This window comes from Neolamprologus multifasciatus, chromosome 3 (genome assembly GCF_963576455.1).
Source record: "Neolamprologus multifasciatus chromosome 3, fNeoMul1.2, whole genome shotgun sequence".
Lineage (NCBI taxonomy): Eukaryota > Metazoa > Chordata > Actinopteri > Cichliformes > Cichlidae > Neolamprologus > Neolamprologus multifasciatus.
In genome coordinates, this window is record NC_140441.1 from 39,849,369 (window position 1) to 39,866,522 (window position 17,154).

At 39.0% G+C, this 17,154-nt stretch overlaps 2 protein-coding genes across 2 annotated transcripts in view; both read left to right on the forward strand.

Annotated features, from left to right (window-relative positions):
- Positions 1-2,448, forward strand: part of LOC146523135 (NXPE family member 3-like) — a 45,859-nt gene extending 43,411 nt beyond the window's left edge. Inside the window, exon 7 of the mRNA XM_085145162.1 lies at positions 960-2,448. The gene's annotated coding sequence lies outside the window, so the exon portion shown is untranslated. The remainder of the gene's footprint in view (positions 1-959) is intronic.
- Positions 2,449-2,451: 3 nt separating this feature from the next.
- Positions 2,452-15,082, forward strand: LOC146523138 (uncharacterized). Its single transcript, XM_085145376.1, has 4 exons — positions 2,452-6,015; positions 7,839-8,189; positions 11,038-11,388; positions 13,505-15,082. Exons 1-4 carry the CDS (start codon positions 5,949-5,951, stop codon positions 13,681-13,683), a joined length of 948 nt encoding a protein of 315 aa, XP_085001502.1. The 5' UTR covers positions 2,452-5,948; the 3' UTR covers positions 13,684-15,082.
- Positions 15,083-17,154: the final 2,072 nt, after the last annotated feature.

Here is a 17,154-nt window from a genome sequence, read left to right on the forward strand (position 1 = left end):
GCTGCACTTTATACGAGATGTTCTTTAAAGGTTTATGTCACATTACTGTGGTATTGACGAATAATGTATGGTTTTGTGCGAAGTTGTTATGTTAGCACATGTTCACTTTTCTCATGGTGCTAATTATAGTTCTGCACACTAAGTATTAGAAACGTGAAACTAAGTGCCTTCACTTGCACTTTACCTAGCTGAAACTTGATAAATCTCAAGCCAATGTGTATTTTTAATGCACTGCTGAGCTATTTTGTATTATTTTAAATGTGTGTTTCCTATGCACTTTTTCCCTTTTGAAATGAGAATAATTTGTTGTACAACATGGAATATTTTGAAAGAAATTTAGAAACACTACAAGCAACCAGTAGTAATAATAAGTTATAGATATGATAGCTTAAATGTTGAACTACTGTGTTCTGGCCTGGTCCCCAGGTCAGGTTTTTTCCCTTTGCTTATTTGGATTGGATTGGTTTTGAGGACCTGAGAAGAATCGAGGATCCCTTTTCCAGTACTGGATGGCGAGCCCAGCCCAAAGAGCCGGATGAACTGGTAGATTGTAACCCGACTGGTTACAAACACACTGAGTGACTAGTGAACATTGAAAGACTGAAATTGACTTTGAAAAAGACACAAAAGACAATATATCCTTGGGTCGACTATTTGTGGGGTTTATTTTATTTTGTTTTCAAGAAGCGCGCTCTACTTTTGTTAAATGTGCACAACCTGCTAAACTTTAATAATTGCTAATAAATGCAATTGTGTTTTCTACACCTACTGTGTACAAGTCCTCTGTTGTCATACACCCTTGGCTCCTACGAATCTAGAACCTGTCTGATCTGGTCCATATTTCCCTTCTGTCCTCGTACTGTGGTTAAAGGTAACTATACTGCCAGTACTACAGGCAAAGAAGGCAAGAAGTAGCACTAACAGGTCTTACATGCCCACTACTAGTATTGCACCACCAGTGTTACACTTGACTTGAGTGTGAAGTAGTTTTTCCTTTCTTCTTGCATTGTGCTTGCTAATTTGTGTCTGAAAGGTGGAAAGGGAAAATGTCATGTGATTATGTGGTGTATGAATTATTTCAGAGGTTGTTCAGAGTTGATTATTTGTTGTTTTTTTTTAACATCATTTTCATAATATACAGATAGATGCCTATTATTGTTTCACTAGCTTGCCAATTATGTCCAGAAGTGAAGTTAAATAAATAAAACTGCTTTGAAAAAAAAATTCTCTTTGTTTTTGCGAGTTACCACACAGGAGCACCATTTTTGGAGTTATCCTAACAATAAATGTACCTACTACCCAGGACTGGACTGGAAAAATCAGCCCGGGCATTTTGACTAGAGAACGGCCCACCAGGTATTATAGGAAAAGCCATAAAGCCTTTGAATGAAAACAAATGCTGTTGTGACAGTGATGTACACTGTCTTGTTGGTATATATGTATCAATCGAATAAACGTAAACCTACACTACAACAGTACTTACCAGAAATATCAAACAACCTAATCAATAATTACATATACCTAACTAGCAGGGTTGCCAACTCCCGGCAAAAAAATAGGGGACCACCCCCCACCCTCCACCTCATGATGCTTAATCGACGTGATCGACTTTAATTTATTGCCAGGGTAAAACAAATGCACAGAAACCAGTTATTCTTCTACAGTAATTAAATAGATTCAGTATCTTTCTGCAACAGAATTGCAGACTGCACACATGGTACTATAGCTTATTAGGGCATATATTAAACTTAATATTTACTATATACAATAATGAATTTTTATATATTTTACATCAGATGACCACTTTGGTTGTAAGATTCAGGTGTATTTATTAAAACCTAGACATTTTAAATGAGAATAAGAAAGAAAAGTATATGGCTGTGGCTCCAGCAAACATCAGCTGATACTAGAAAGTAATATCAAATAAATTATAACAACAGCTTATCAAGCTTAAACGTGTTGCTGTTGTTTAGCGCGACATCCACTGGTTTCGTCTTTCTGGCGCAAAGTGGGGGATAAACAAACGAGACGGGACTTAGGACAGCAAAGCCGATCAGCTGATCATTGATCAGTTTCATGATTGAAGTAGCAACAGGAGATGGAGGGGGAGAGAATGAGAGAAGAAGAGGCAGCTCTGCAGCGTAAAGACACAGAATAACTCCAGCTTTGTGTCTTTTTTAAATTTTTTGCTGAAGTTCGGGACAAATGACGTTCCTTTACACCTAAATACGGAACTTTAAAGTTCGACCTCATCGGCTGTAATTGGTCCAGCCCAGAGTCGATCATGACCATTTGGCCAATCCACCACCTTTCATTGTTTATACCGTTACAAAAAACAAACAAACAAAAAAACCGTCAGCCCATTAAAAACAAAAATCACCATCAGCCCACCGGGCAGATGCCCGGTATGCCCGATGGCCAGTCCAGCTATGCTACTACCCACTCAAGGGAATAGGGGAGACCGGGGATAGTTGTAACATTTTTCACATTTCTGTCTGTAAATTGGAGCTCTTTTAAGGTAGTGGATTCAAAATGTAATGAAAAGTATTTACATGTCTCGGCTATTAAATAGTGCATCTATTTTCTCTGCAGCACAATTACCCATTGCATGGTATGGTCTCAAACACAAAGAGTGAAATGTTACAATTAACCCCATAGTCTGGGTTAGTTGTAACATATCCTGGGGTGAAATGTAACACAATGAAATAAGGGTACTAACAAAACATTAACATGTAATCTTTGTTTATTCAACACATGAATGCACTTAGAGCCATTTATGTAGCTATGTGTGTGTGTGTGACAGAATGCAGAAATCTAGCTTTTGAACATATGCCAACCCCCCCCCAAAAAGACAAATTATGGAATTTTCTGCAACTGAATATTTCATTAATTTTGGTTGGTCTTCCTTGAGTTTGGCCTCATTGGCTCAGTGGGCATTATAACCTACAACTCTTGCACCAATTTTGAACATAACAATGAAGCTGAAAAAGTGTAGTTGTTCACCAGCATCGCAATTCCATTACTTTTTATCATGGCTTACCTTGGTGTGGTTTGCAAAGTGCTTCAGAAAGATGAGGAAATCTGCTTCTTGCACCCATCTTGATTTATTTCCACTACCAATACTTCCTACTGGTCCATCTCTGACACAGTGGTCTGCATAATGTATGTGTGGGAACACAAACAGTGGAGGAATTGTGTTGCCAATGGCATTAACCGCATATACAAAAGCGCCCAGTGAACCTCTCTCTGCTGATGTCGTTGCCCCAACTTGTTTAATATAAGTTAAAGTAATAGTGTGGTAAGTTGTAACATCTGCATTATTGTTACAACTAACCCAGACTGTTGCTGTTACAACTGACCCAGACTCCTATAGCTATGAACTAGCTAACATTACAGCCAACGGCTAAAACATTAGCACTAAAGACCTACACAGAATATATCCCCATAGACATACAAATAACATAATTTAAGTTTGATGAGTTTAACTGCAAAGCAGATAATTCTATTAGAAATTGAAATAAAGTAGAAAAACTTACTTTTTGGCATACAAATTACTTTTTTTCGTGTTAAATTGTCTGTGTTTGACAAAATGTGCTGATTTTGCACATGTGATAGCAGAACTGAATTGGGCATGTACAGGATGAGTCACATCATTTGAAACTTAGCCCTGATTGGAGAAATTGGAAGTGTTACAACTGACCCACGTTACAACTATCCCCGGTCTCCCCTACTTTTCGCAGCATGTCATGTGTTTTGTCCGTTGTAAAGTACATGTTAAATTATAATAAAATAATACAAAATAAGCATTTAATTAAAGTAGAATTAATGCCATATGTTCTCTTTGACTTTTTTTTCCAAATGCCACCACCCTTGTTCTTGATCCTACCAGTGACTCCCATTCATGAAAATCTCCAGCTCTGGCTACTGGAGATACTAGAGCTACAGATGCCGAGAGAATAAATGTCCTCTCACTGTTGACTGCAATAATTCAATACTTTATATATAATTAATACATATAATAAATAAACAAGATGTCCTAGTTGAAAGCACTAGACGCTGCAAGCATTTTTTGACTTTATTCTTTGTTCATGTTAGTCCAAGTAAGTAAATCCTTCTTTGGGACCTTAGGATAAATCATATTAGGATAAATAGTAGGATTGTAAAATTTTAGATTTTCAGAAAGAAAAAAAAACTAGATCAGAAAAATAAGCATCTATGAAGTGAAACAGTTGGTGTAACAAACCTGGAAGCAGTTTTACATCAAATGAAGAACCTAAAATATTATGTATTTCATGCGTGTACATGCAGAATATTATTGTTTTAAATTCATTAAAATTTGATGTTTTCTGAAAACAAGACAAAGAGATTAAAATTAACAACCCAGTTTTGAGAAACACTCTCAGCTTATGTATCTTTTATTCATAAGGTGAAACAGAAAAGTGAACGACTGCAGAGCCTAGGGCACCAAACATGCTAGGACCGCCCCTGTTTGCTGCACTCTGCACATTTCTGATTTTGGTCCAGTACAGTTTTTATGCCTTAATTATAAAATCAAATTTTTTCCACCTGAAATTAAAGCTTTAGTCACCATCTTTGCAATTAAATAACTTAACATTTCTGTTCAGGATATTTATAAAATCCACTTATTTTACAATAATAATTTATAATTATATGATAATATCTACCAGAGGCCTGGGAGCTTGAGGGTCCTGCGCAGTCGCTTAGCTGTTCCTGTTACCTTCACCCTCCACATCTTCTCCAGCACTTCACTGAGGCTTTTTTATTTCTCCAGCTTCTTGCGTTCCTTCTTCCTGATGTTGCTGTTGTTCGGAACCGCTCCGTCTATCACTACGGCCGTCTTCTTCTGTTAGTTGTGTAAATACACAACTCAGAGCCATGGGGGTCATTTCACCAGAGAAGTCTGATTATCATCAAAGTCAGACTGAAGACAAATTCAGACTAAAACTAAACCAGAGGAGAATAAAACTGTGGGAACTGAAGTCTTTCCCTGATTTCCGAGCAGCTTTATGAATGTTTGTTATGAAGTTCATGCAAGGCAGTGATATCCTCTGCTCTGAAATGAGTGAATCTGTCTTTGAGTCCACATTTAACAGAGTTGCAACACACTGACTAAGAGTCACACAGCCTCAACATCCTTTAGCATGATCTCTTTTAGCTTGTATGGTGTTCATCACAGCAGAAACAGATGCCCCCTGCTGTCTGTGTGCGCAATTCAACACTCAACTATTTTTAAAAATCGTTATTGTAGATATAAATCTCATTTTCTAGCATATAAAGTCTATCTTGCTTACATTAAAGGGCGGTAAACCAATTCACAGTGCTGTAAAAAGTGTTTAGCCTCCTCCTGGTTTCTCAGTTTGCTGCATATTCTGCAAAGCAGAGTGGGTAAAATTCCTCCACAGTGATGTCAAAGACTCATTTACAGTTATTACAAATGGTTGATTGCCCCTACCAGTAGTAACATAACCATATAGCAGGTTTGGGGGAGGATTACTTCTTCACATGGTCCCAGGAAGGTTCGATAATTTTTTTCCCCTTAAGAAATGAAATCATCATTTCAAAGCTGCATTTTCTATTTACTTGGATTATACTTGTCAAATATTAATATTTGTTTGAGGATTTCAAACATGCAAGTGTCTCAAACAAATGTTAATATCTTATGTGTATTCTCCTTTTCTTTGTGCACTTTCAGTGTTGATTTAATAATAACTGAATGTGGATTTAAGGCAGTTCACACATGAACAGTAGAGAGCAGCAAACCTCCAACTCTGCATCCAGTCTGAAGGATGAGGCAGATGGGCTGAAGCAGAAAACCTGCGATTGAACAGTGGAGACTGTGTCCAGTTAGACAAGAGTACAAGTGCTCACAGCACCCTAACGCACCAAGAAGAAGCATCTCTTCAACGTTACTGCTACTTCCGACGAAGATGAACGTGTCCAGAAGAGCCGTGCTGGGTTTGATTCTCCTTTGTCTGTCACCATCATCTTCTGGAGGTGAGGTTTTTCATTAGAATGATGTAAATCAGCTCTTATGGCTGAATGTCTGATGTCAGACTTGCAGCCAGCAGCAACACATGTATATACAAAGATGCGTATTTCTCTTACTTTGTACTATGTTAGATACTTCCTGTGCTGCACTTAGTGTTTGGATTTTGACAGAGCGTGTTTGTCTTACTGATAAATATCAACAGGTGGAGGACAGACAGGTGTTAAGTTCACACGTGTGAGTAATGAAAACCATCTGAAGGATCTATCCGGAATCACCACGACAAAAATATCTAATCAGCAGAGCCTCAATTTGAATCAAATGCAGAAGAAAAATCAGAATGCTTTTCAATGTGGAGCACAATGTTGATCTTTTTCATCAAAACTCATTGATTCAAGATCAATTTTCCTTAATAGGCATTAAAGGGGGAAATATTTTTTTATTTTTTATCATGAAAAAAAAATATCAAAAGCGATGAGACACATGTTTCTGTTGGATCTGTGAAGATACTCCCAGCTCGGAAGGCTTTTAATTCAAGTGATTTTTCAGATTGAAATGTTTCATTTTTGGGATCATTCCATATCAGTTCATTAAATACCTTTCACCCGATCATCCCAGATTTGCCGGAAAATAATTAAGGCAAATATAAACTTCTCAATGTACATTATGCAAACTTTTAGGTCCCTGTTGTAATAATTGTTTTGTTTGAGAAAATTAAATGTTCAATAACATATGAGCAGGTATCAGGGTTTTGTTAGAAATTTTGCTGATATGACTCTTTGTAGAGGACATTTTAAAATTCTATTATCTAAAAAAACACTTTAAGGGACATCGCATGGCTGTATGAATGTGAAGTCTCAGAGGTGAAGCTCACACAGAAAGATGGATTCTTGAAATTATTGGATGTCCCATCTTTGACAGCAGATTTCAAAGACAATTGAAATCACAGTGTAGCGGGTAGGGGATTGATATTTTATGCACAAATTTCCATATTTAAGGCATAAACTTCTAGTTAAAAGTTGTTGTTTTACAAATTGTTGTTAATGGTTTTACAGATATTAAAGCTTAAAAGTACAAAGGTCCAGCTTCAGTGTGATATTCCCCAGGTGTTCACAGAAACTGAAATCATTCTAGTTTCTGTTAATATAATATAGTGTACTCTCTTATTGTCTGAAAATAGATTTTTTTTGACATTTTGGCATTTATTTATACATTTTCTATTAGTGCTGTAAGAGTGTTTTTTTCTGTGTAATTTTTTTCAGGCAATTTGATGATGGGAGAGGAGAGGCTTTTTCTTTTTTTTAATTAAATTGATGCCTTTGTCTTTGAATTATCTCCATACTTTCAACTACTAGTCTTTACCTGATTGTGTTTACTGCAGTCCAGCTCAGGTACAGGTAACTCTAATGGTACCTGTAGAGTTGGGGTGAAGTGGGTGACTCATCCTATCTGAGACGCATCATGTTGGGTCTAAAAGCTTTTGATGTTGGCCTAAAAAGGAGGCTGCTGGAACCAGATATTTCAGGATTTTTTTTTTTTTTGCTGCAATGTAACATGTGTACAAAAACAACTGAGCAGGAAGTTTCTGTTTGAGGGAGGGAGACATATTTTCCAGTGTTACTTGATCTAATGGATTCTTACATGTAAAAGGTTTAAATTTATATTTGATTTCTATCTGTGTCGTGGGCAACCGATTCTCTCTAAATGTTTCTCCTCATGTGATTCTCAGTAATTGTACTAATATTCAGCATGCAGTGTATTCTGGTTTGTTTGGTATCAGCTGTAACTCCAGCTTACTGGTCTGTGTTGTATTTTTTTTTCTCTCTTTCAGACTCGACAAGCCTCAAGGTTTTTCCTGGAGATAATGTCATTCTGCCATGTTACGTTCCAAATGATATATCAATTGGGGCTGTGATGTGGACCAGGTCTTACTTGGATTCAAAATGTGTATTTTTTTACCAAAGCAATGCGTCTGATCCAGACACTCAGAAGTCACCTTCTCTGAGTCGCATATATCTGCTGCATGCAGACATGTGGAATGGTCAGTTGTCTTTGTATATAGTGGAGGCGACATTTGCTGAGATTGGAACGTATGAGTGTCATGTCGCCCAGACAGGAACAAACAACTCTGAGGCGGCCATTTTGAAGACCAAGCCAATCAACACTGTCAATCTGACAATGGGTGAGTTTGTAGAAGAAATTAATCTTCTTCCTGGAGCCTACAAAACAAGCTCAACATATCCAGATGATCTTTTCCTTTATTTGGCTTCACATGAAGGTGGTTATTAAATCAGTAAATCTACACTGGATTTATTAATCTAAATCCAAATTGATGTCACCAGTAATTCAATTCAAATCAACTTTATTTATATAGTCACAACAACAGTTGCATTTAGGCACTTTATACTGCAAGGTAAAGACCCTACAATAATACAAAGACAAGAGAGAAAATATGATATATGACCCCCCTATGAGCGAGCACTTTGGTGACAGTGGGAAGAAAAAAATATTAACAGGAAGAAACCTCCAGCAGAAACAAACTCAGGGAGGGGCGGCCACATGCCATGACCAGTTCTGGGTGAGGGGGGTAAGATGCTGCAAAAGAGAGCCAGAGATTAATAATAACTAATAATTAAATGGAGAAAGGTGTTTAAAAACATCCAGCATAAATAAGAGAGGATTCAGGGTTACCTGATCAAAACTGGGAGCTGATTCCACAGAAGAGGGGCATAAAGGCTGGCTCCCATTCTAGTTTTAAATACTCTAGGAACAACAAGTAAGCCTGCAGTGCGAGAGCGAAGTGCTCTAATAGGGTGATATGGTACTACAAGGTCATTAAGATAAGATGGGGCCTGATTATTTACAACCTTGTAGGTGAGCAGCAGTACTCAGGATGTACTTTTTAGGACATCCTGATAATAATGAATTGCAGTAGTCCAGCCTGGAAGTAATAAATGCATGAACTAGTTTTTCAGCGTCATTCTGAGACAGGATATTTCTAATTTGATGATGAGATGTTGTGCAAATGGAAGAAAGCAGTCTTATATATTTGTTTATTATGTGCACTGAAGGACATGTCTTGGTTAAAAATGACTCCAAGGTTCCTCACAGTGTTACTGGAGGTCAAGGTAATGTCATCCAGAGTAAGAATCTGGTTAGATACCATATTTCTAACATCTTTAGGGCCGAGTAAATTAACCTCAGTTTTATTGGAATTTACACAGCCTTTACCACAGAGCCTCACTTCCCTCCATCACAGACATTGATCACACCTGCTGCATCTGCAAAGCAACCACAGTTGTGGAAGACCCTACACACCCCTCCTACACACTCTTTACCCTGCTGCCTTCTAGCAAGAGGTACCAGAGGTACCGGGCCCTCATTGCCAGACTGCGAAACAGTTTCTTCCCCATGTCAGACTCCTAAACACTCAGTGAGTCGACTGACACACACGTTCATACAGGTCACTACTTAAAGCACTTATCTGCCCAGTCTCATACACACACAGTGCTCAGTCTTTTGCACAACCCACTGTCATTGTTGCAGTGTCTGCACTGTCTTGTGACTGTATCAGTCTGTTGTGCCTGTTGCGCTGTCTTTGTTTTGGTTTTTTGCAAATTTTGCATACAGTGGTCGCTCGATGAACAAGCGACCGATGTATGGTAAATGGACTGGTTCTTATATAGCGCTTTTCTACTCTGTCCGAGCACTCAAAGCGCTTTATACAGCTAATTCATTCACCCAATCACACCCATTCACACAAGCACTTCTAAGTTTAAGTGCTGAGTATCTAACATTCGTACACATTCACACTCCGATGGATGCATCGGAGAGCAACATGGGGTTAGTATCTTGCCCAAGGATATTTGGCATGCAGACTGGAGCAGCCGGGGATCGAACCACCGACCTTCTGGTTAGTGGCTTAACCGCTCTGCCACCTGAGCTACAGCCACCCGATGTATGACGGGTATCTAAAAATAACCCGTGATTTTCTGCTACACCGCAGGGCTAGGGGCCAGGACTCTATTCTTCGGGTTCATGTTGCTAACTCTGGTTCAATAACAGGCACTCAACCCGCAGTAGATGTGCACGGTGTGAGGTCTCACAGCAAGCTATCAAATACGGTGCATTTCTCGGCTTTTAAAAAAGCGCTATGCGTCGCCAGGTGTTTCATCAGATTCGAGGTGTTACCTCCTTTGACAGTATCACAGTATCAGTTTAAAGCACTTGTTGCAGGCTGCTGAGTTTGCATCTTTTGCTGTGAAGTACAGACAGACTTTTGACCGCTTCGCCTTGGGCATTTTTAATCTTAAGCTCTGCTCTAAAAGAACGTACGTACCTGGACCCGCCTACTACGCTTGCAAAGGTAGATTGGCTAGAATCTAAAGTGTATGATATCTCAGTAAAAAAAGAAAGCACCAAAATGAAGCACCAAAATGTGCGCTGCTTTTCGGTCTGGTTACTACTGTTTATGTCAGATACCGGTACCCATCCCTACTGAACACTGCATTTAGTTCCAGTAGGTCAAGCACAGAAATGAATCCACTGTCAGAGGCCATAAGAACCTTAAACCTTTTTAAACCTTCACTAAAGCTGTTTCTGTACTGTGAGCTCTGAAATCTCTTCAGATGATCAGTTTGTTATTTTACAACTACTCTTTTAGTCATTTTTAAGATGATGAATGTAGAAATTAATATAACAAAACAGAAATGTTAAGCAACAATGAACCATAATCCAAAAAAATAGGAACCTGAGTGACATTTGACCACTCTGGAGCATGTTAGTGTAATTCTGTAATGCAAGTTTCTGTTTGAGGGAGAGCGACATTTTTTCCAGTTTTACTTGATCTAATAGACGATCCTTAGACTGTGACAGGTTTAAATTTATAGTTGATTTCTATTTGAGTTGGGGAATCTAAATTATTCTCCTCATGTGATTCTCAGTAATTTTTAAATATTTAGCATGCAGTGTATTATGGTTTGTTTGGTATCATATTAGCTCTGTTTTGTGTTGTTTCCTCTCCGTTTCAGAACCACTGAAAGTCTACATTGCACCTGGAGAAATTGCCATTCTGCCATGCGAGGTTCCAAATAAGGAATCCATTGGAGCTGTGATGTGGACCAGATCTGTCTCGTATCTAGGAAATGAACTTTTTTACCAGAGCAATGCATCTGATCCAAGCACTCAGCCGCCACGTCTTGCGAACCGTGTACGTCTCATGTATACAGACATGCAAAAAGGGAAATTAACATTGTTTCTGTATGGCACGACATTTGATGATGATGGAACGTACGAGTGTCATGTCACCCAGGTAGGAACAAACAACTCTAAGGCAGCCATTTTAAAGACTACGCCCATCAAAATCATCAAGCTGACAGTGGGTGAGTTTGTAGAAGAAATTAATCTTCTTCCTTTTGTAGCCTGTACTACAAAACAAGTTCAACATATCCAGATTATCTTTTCTTCATTTGGTTTCACATGAAGGTGTTTAAACAATCAGTAAGTCAACACTGGGTTTATTAATCTAGCTGCTTTAAACAATCAGAAATTCAGCTTCTGTCCACTGTCAGCAGAGTGACTTACAAACACAGTGAAAACTGTAACATTAGCTGTTAAAAGGGCTGGGTATCGTCACTGATTGTAATAACTGATTAAATTTTGATTCAAAAGTCCTGAATTGATTTGATTCGACTCAATTCAATTTAGACTCTGTCAGAACTATTATGCTTCTGGTCATTTCTCAGTGCATATCCATATTTTTATATCTGTGTAGAAAAACAAAGCTGACTCTTGTGAGACTTCATCAGAGGTGTAACCATCACAGCAGCATACCTTTGTATCAATGTCACTGAGGATAAAACACAGAATAGCAAATTACCTCCTTAAAAATATTCTGCAGTAGAACAAAAACGGAAGAAAACCCAGAATCAACATATGAACATTACCTGATGCTGCTGAAGTGAAGCAGAGGGCATAATTTGTAAAAGATACAGTCGAACCCCGACTTACGAATACCCCATTTAACAAAAAATTTAAGTTACGAAGGCACTGAACGGCAATATTTCTGCCCGTGTTAAGGCAAAATGCCCGTGTAACGAAATCCACTGGCTCTGATTGGCTGAGCCTACAATGCCTACCAGATCATGTGACAACCTCTTGAGCGACCTATTGTTGTTAGCAATTAGCCTATAGCTTATCATTCAGCATCACCTCACTCACTGGGTGCTTCGACTTACGAAAAGTTTCGACTTACGAAAGACCCTCGGGAACAAATTAATTTCGTAAGTCGGGGTTCCACTTTATTAGGCTTTTTTGTCATTAAAAGAAGAAACAAACAAAAAAATAGTGGTGGACAGCACTGTACACAACAGCAGAGTCGTAAGTGAATCGTGTAATAAACAGAGATTTCTGATGGTAAACTGGTCTCTGAGTACACTGAGAGAGAGCACTGTGCAGGAAGTAAAGATGTAAACACAAAGATGTAAACATAAAGTGTTTACATCTTTGAAACATCCTGTACCTAATGAAGTCAGTAATAAAGTGAATGTGAATTTCTTACTGATGCTGTTTTCCAGACAACTGACTGATCAGCCTTAGGTCTGCAATTGAGTTTCACGTGGTGTTGTAGCCCAATAAGAAGTGAACTGCTTTCCTAAAGCTGCATCCAAACTGGAATTGATTAAGTCATTGCACATTGCTTTGAAGACGACCGGTCACATGCACACATCCCATAATTCCATTGCCTAGGTAACCTCAAATGTATTTACTTCCAGGTCAAACGTCACTCGGTGGTACACTGCATAATGCATTCTCATTGGTAGTAGCTTCAAGCACTCACCGCTCACACTCACCTGTGTTGAAGGTTACTTTTCCTATACTCATCTGAAGTCATCCAATGCCATTAACTTTTCATTGAACCAGAATCCTCTGTGAATGTAGCTCAACACTGAAAACCCAGAGCTGACTCTTTGAGATCCAAAGCTTGCTTTGTAGTACAGGTGTCAGATTGTTGTTGTGAGAAAGGAACATGCATTTATTTATCTTTTAATTTAATGTTTTGTATTTTTCTGTAAACATGTTGTTGATGAGACTGCATAAAGCAATAATAGTACAGGGTGGGCCATTTATATGGATACACCGTAATAACATGGGAATGGTTGGCGATATTAAAGTCCTGTTTGTGCCACATTAGTATATGTGAGGGGGCAAACTCCTCAAGATGGGTGGTGACCATGGTGGCCATTTAGAAGTCGGCCATCTTGGATACAACTTTTGTTTTTTCAATAGGAAGAGGGCCATGTGACACATCAAACTTATTGGTATTGTCACAAGAAAAACAATGGTGTGGTGTGAGGAGTTTGCCCCCTCACATATACTGATGTGCCACAAACAGGACTTTAATATCACCAACCATTCCCATGTTATTACGGTGTATCCATATAAACGGCCCACCCTGTAGATCATGTCTGACACCTCTCTTCTAATTCTCACCAACAGTGCCAGTACCAGAAGGGTTTGAGTTTGACCAGAAATTGGAAGCGTGTGATCCAGCTACATTTCTTCTGCCACTTGTTATTGCTATGGGAGCTATTGTTGTCATCACAGGTATTTTGAAATATTGTGTTGGCTGGCATAAGGCAGCTCCATGCATAGCCAAACTGCTTATTAAAGTATAATTTTTTTCTTTAAACTTTTTGAACTTCTTCAGTGTTAGGTTTAGTTATTAATGTATTTCTGTTCATGTAATATTGTTTAAGAGTTTGTTAAAATTAACTGTAAAGAGCCCAGGTGGTATGTTATATGTTTTGTGAGGTGTTTTTTGGTCAAACATTGAGGGTTGGCTGTGATGTAGGATTTAGGATGGTGGCAAAGAAAGACAGCAGGCTGAGCTGAAGGTGAGAGAGTTGGAGATGTTAAGATTTTGACTATGAGAGACCAGAATGGAAAAGAAAATAGACATCAAAAAGACATCAGAGGAACAGGCAAGGCTGAGCAGTTCAGAGACCAAAAAAAAAAAAAAAAGCAAAGTGGAAACAGTGGAGATGCAGTGTATATACTGGACAAATGCTTTTGAAGATGGAGGAAGACCACAAAGAAGATTTGTGGATAGAGTGAAGAAGGATGGCTAGAGTGCTAGTGTAATGAGGAGGATGCAAGGGATAGGATGAGAAGCAGGTACATGATCCCAAAGTAAATTTGCCTTGCCACATGTAGTGTTTCCTGTCTACGTTAGCATTAGTTTTATTGTTTCATGTGCAGCTTCTGAGCTTTCTGAGAAAAAAACGTGTTGCTTTTTAAAAAAAGGAAATCTTTATGTGGTTTTAATACTACACATGATAGCAGTGTGACTAATGCAGACAGCAATCGTAGCAATGGTGGATGAATTTTCTGGTTCTCCAAGATCCAAAAAAACCCTAAAAATAAATGTAGCTTAGAGTAGTTTTTAAATCCAGGCTGTAGACAATCCAAGTGCACTCTTACTGTTTTTCATGTTGAAATATGTGTAAATGTTCAAATGTAGTCATTAAATGTTTAAATGTACAATTAAATGTTTAAATGTATGTATAAGTGTTGGAAATCATAAAAACTGTTTTCACTGGATATATAACGTGTCTTTTCTGTTTGATTGATATTTGTATATTTATTTGATTAATTAGATGTAAAAATTAAATACATCATTTGGCCGGAGTCTAGGTTTGTCAGCATGAAGTAAAAATGAAGTTGGGTAAAATGAGGAGTAAACAACCCTGAACAGGAAAAAAATTTTTTTTTCCCTTTTTTATGAAAGATAAATATAAATAATGGTCTACAATGAAGCACAGTCCTTAGCCCACTGCACTTAAGTAGAGTATTTACCTGTTGCCATGGTGAATCTATTTATGGCTATCCGTCGAAGCTTTGAGTGAATCAACCTTAATCATCTTTCCTAGAACTGAAAACTGTTACATTTTTTTCTAACATCATCATATTTACACTGATTATTTCATGAATTTTATGTTTTAGAAAGTTTAGCAGTAACAGCAGGTTTTAAATCTTAAATCATCATTTGTACACATACAAAACTCCCAATTTAAAAAAGTAATTTATTAATACACATTGCTTTGTTTAAAATAATTATAGTATAAAACAATGTTTTAAAAATCCATTTTATTTCTGGTTAAACCCTCTTGTCTACAGAAAGTGCCCTTAAAGTTCAATATTATTGACATAGTCACTGTACAGTGTTGGGCAAGTTACTTTGAAAAAGTAATTAATTATAGTTACTTCTTCAAAAAAGTAACTGAGTTAGTAACTGAGTTACAATATTCTAAAAGTAATTAATTACTTGAAAAGTAACTATTGCGTTACTTTAAAAAAAAAAGAAAAAAGAACGTTTAACCCTCTGGGGTCCAGGGTATAATTGGCCATTTTTAACTACTTTTGATTTTCCCTCCACATTTCACCTTTAAAAACTATTTACTTCATCCTTTTCAGCACAACCTCACGTGTCTGAATTTACAGTTATGTTTTCATTTTGACATACTGTATTAACACAATTGATCTAAAATCAGACAAAAAAACATAAAATGAGAGTAGAAAAAGTTATATTTATCACTGTAACAACCACAAACATGTTTATTAGTATAAGCTATTTGCATCCATTTAACTTTTACCTTGATTTTTTAAATAACCATTTCAAACTATTTACAGGACAATCAGCTGTTCTGCAATAAGATGCCACACAAATTATTTGTGACACTCCAAAAAAATAATTTCTGTCCACTATAAAGGTGAACATCACAGCCTGATACCTGCAGGTCTGACAGCGGCAGGTGTATCACTCCTGTTTCTACCTGGAGACAGCAGTCGCCTCATTGTTCTGACACACAACACAAAACTATTCACAACACCACGCACTAACTACACAAGACAACACATTAACTACACGCTCCAAACATGCTAAACGTTACAAATCTCTCACATTTCAAAACTCGCTCTCTCTCTTTTTCTGCTCTTTCTCGCTCTCTCTCTCTCTCTCCCAAGAGAGAGAGCAATATAATAAACAACATCACGATGATATATGGGAATATAACAGTAAATACTAAATATTAGACATTATTGTGCAGCACGTAAGATCGACAGCACAGTGTGCTTTGAGGTAGGAGCCAAAAAGGGTGTAGTTTGTGTGTGTGAGCACCCATGTGTACACCTGTGAGCATGAGCACGCTTGTTTTTAAAAGGTTCCTTCATGTAATGATCTGCTAGAGGGTGTGGGGGAGCCACAGCCCCGTCCTCCAGGGCATGAAGCAGGTATGGAGGAGATCAAAACTCCAGATATCCAGAGACCCTCAGAACACAAGAGACCAAGGAAGACCAACCGAGGGGCAGCTGCGCCACTGTCCCAGAAGGAGCTGAGGTGAGTCCCAGATGAGGGGTCACTCAGCAGCCGCGGAGCAGAAGCCAGGAGGGGTTGCAGTGACTTGCCCGTGAGCTCCACCGGCAGCCAGCTGTGTGAGTGACCGAGCCCAAGGCCACGAGGCTGAGGGCACCCCACCCCCAAAGTGGCCCGAGCAAGCCCCAGGCTCCAGGCCCCTACAAGCAGCCACCAAGGAGTGAGCCGGTGTGTACCTGGACGCCCAGCCCCGGACACAAAGAACCACCAACGCACCGATGTCTGAGGGCGTCTGCCACCGGCAGGGGAAGTGGTGGGGGGAGATAGGCCTCCATACCTTGGAGGGCCTGAGATGTCCCCAGAGAGGTGGCGTCTGATACCCAACCTGACATATAGACACAGACATACAGGCACACACAGATACAAACATCCATTCCCACCCTCATAGGCAATTACTCCACACTCAACCAACGTGGACACAGACGTAAAGAGACACTGTACACACAATCACACTCCCCAAGCGTACTCTAAGCCCCAGGTCTAGGTACCCTTGCCCCTGGAGGGGGAAACTGCACCCAGACCCAGGTAGTGTTACCCTTTTCCCTGGGGTGGAGAGAAGCAGACTGCCCCGACGGCAGCAGGAGGGAGGCCCCACATTCCAGACCCCAGTCGGATGGCCAACTCCTCCTCCTAGCCCCCCCCCCCCCCCCCCCCCCCCCGCTCCAACAGGCCTCCCTCCGCCCGCTCATATGTAGTGTAAGATGCTCCTAGGGAA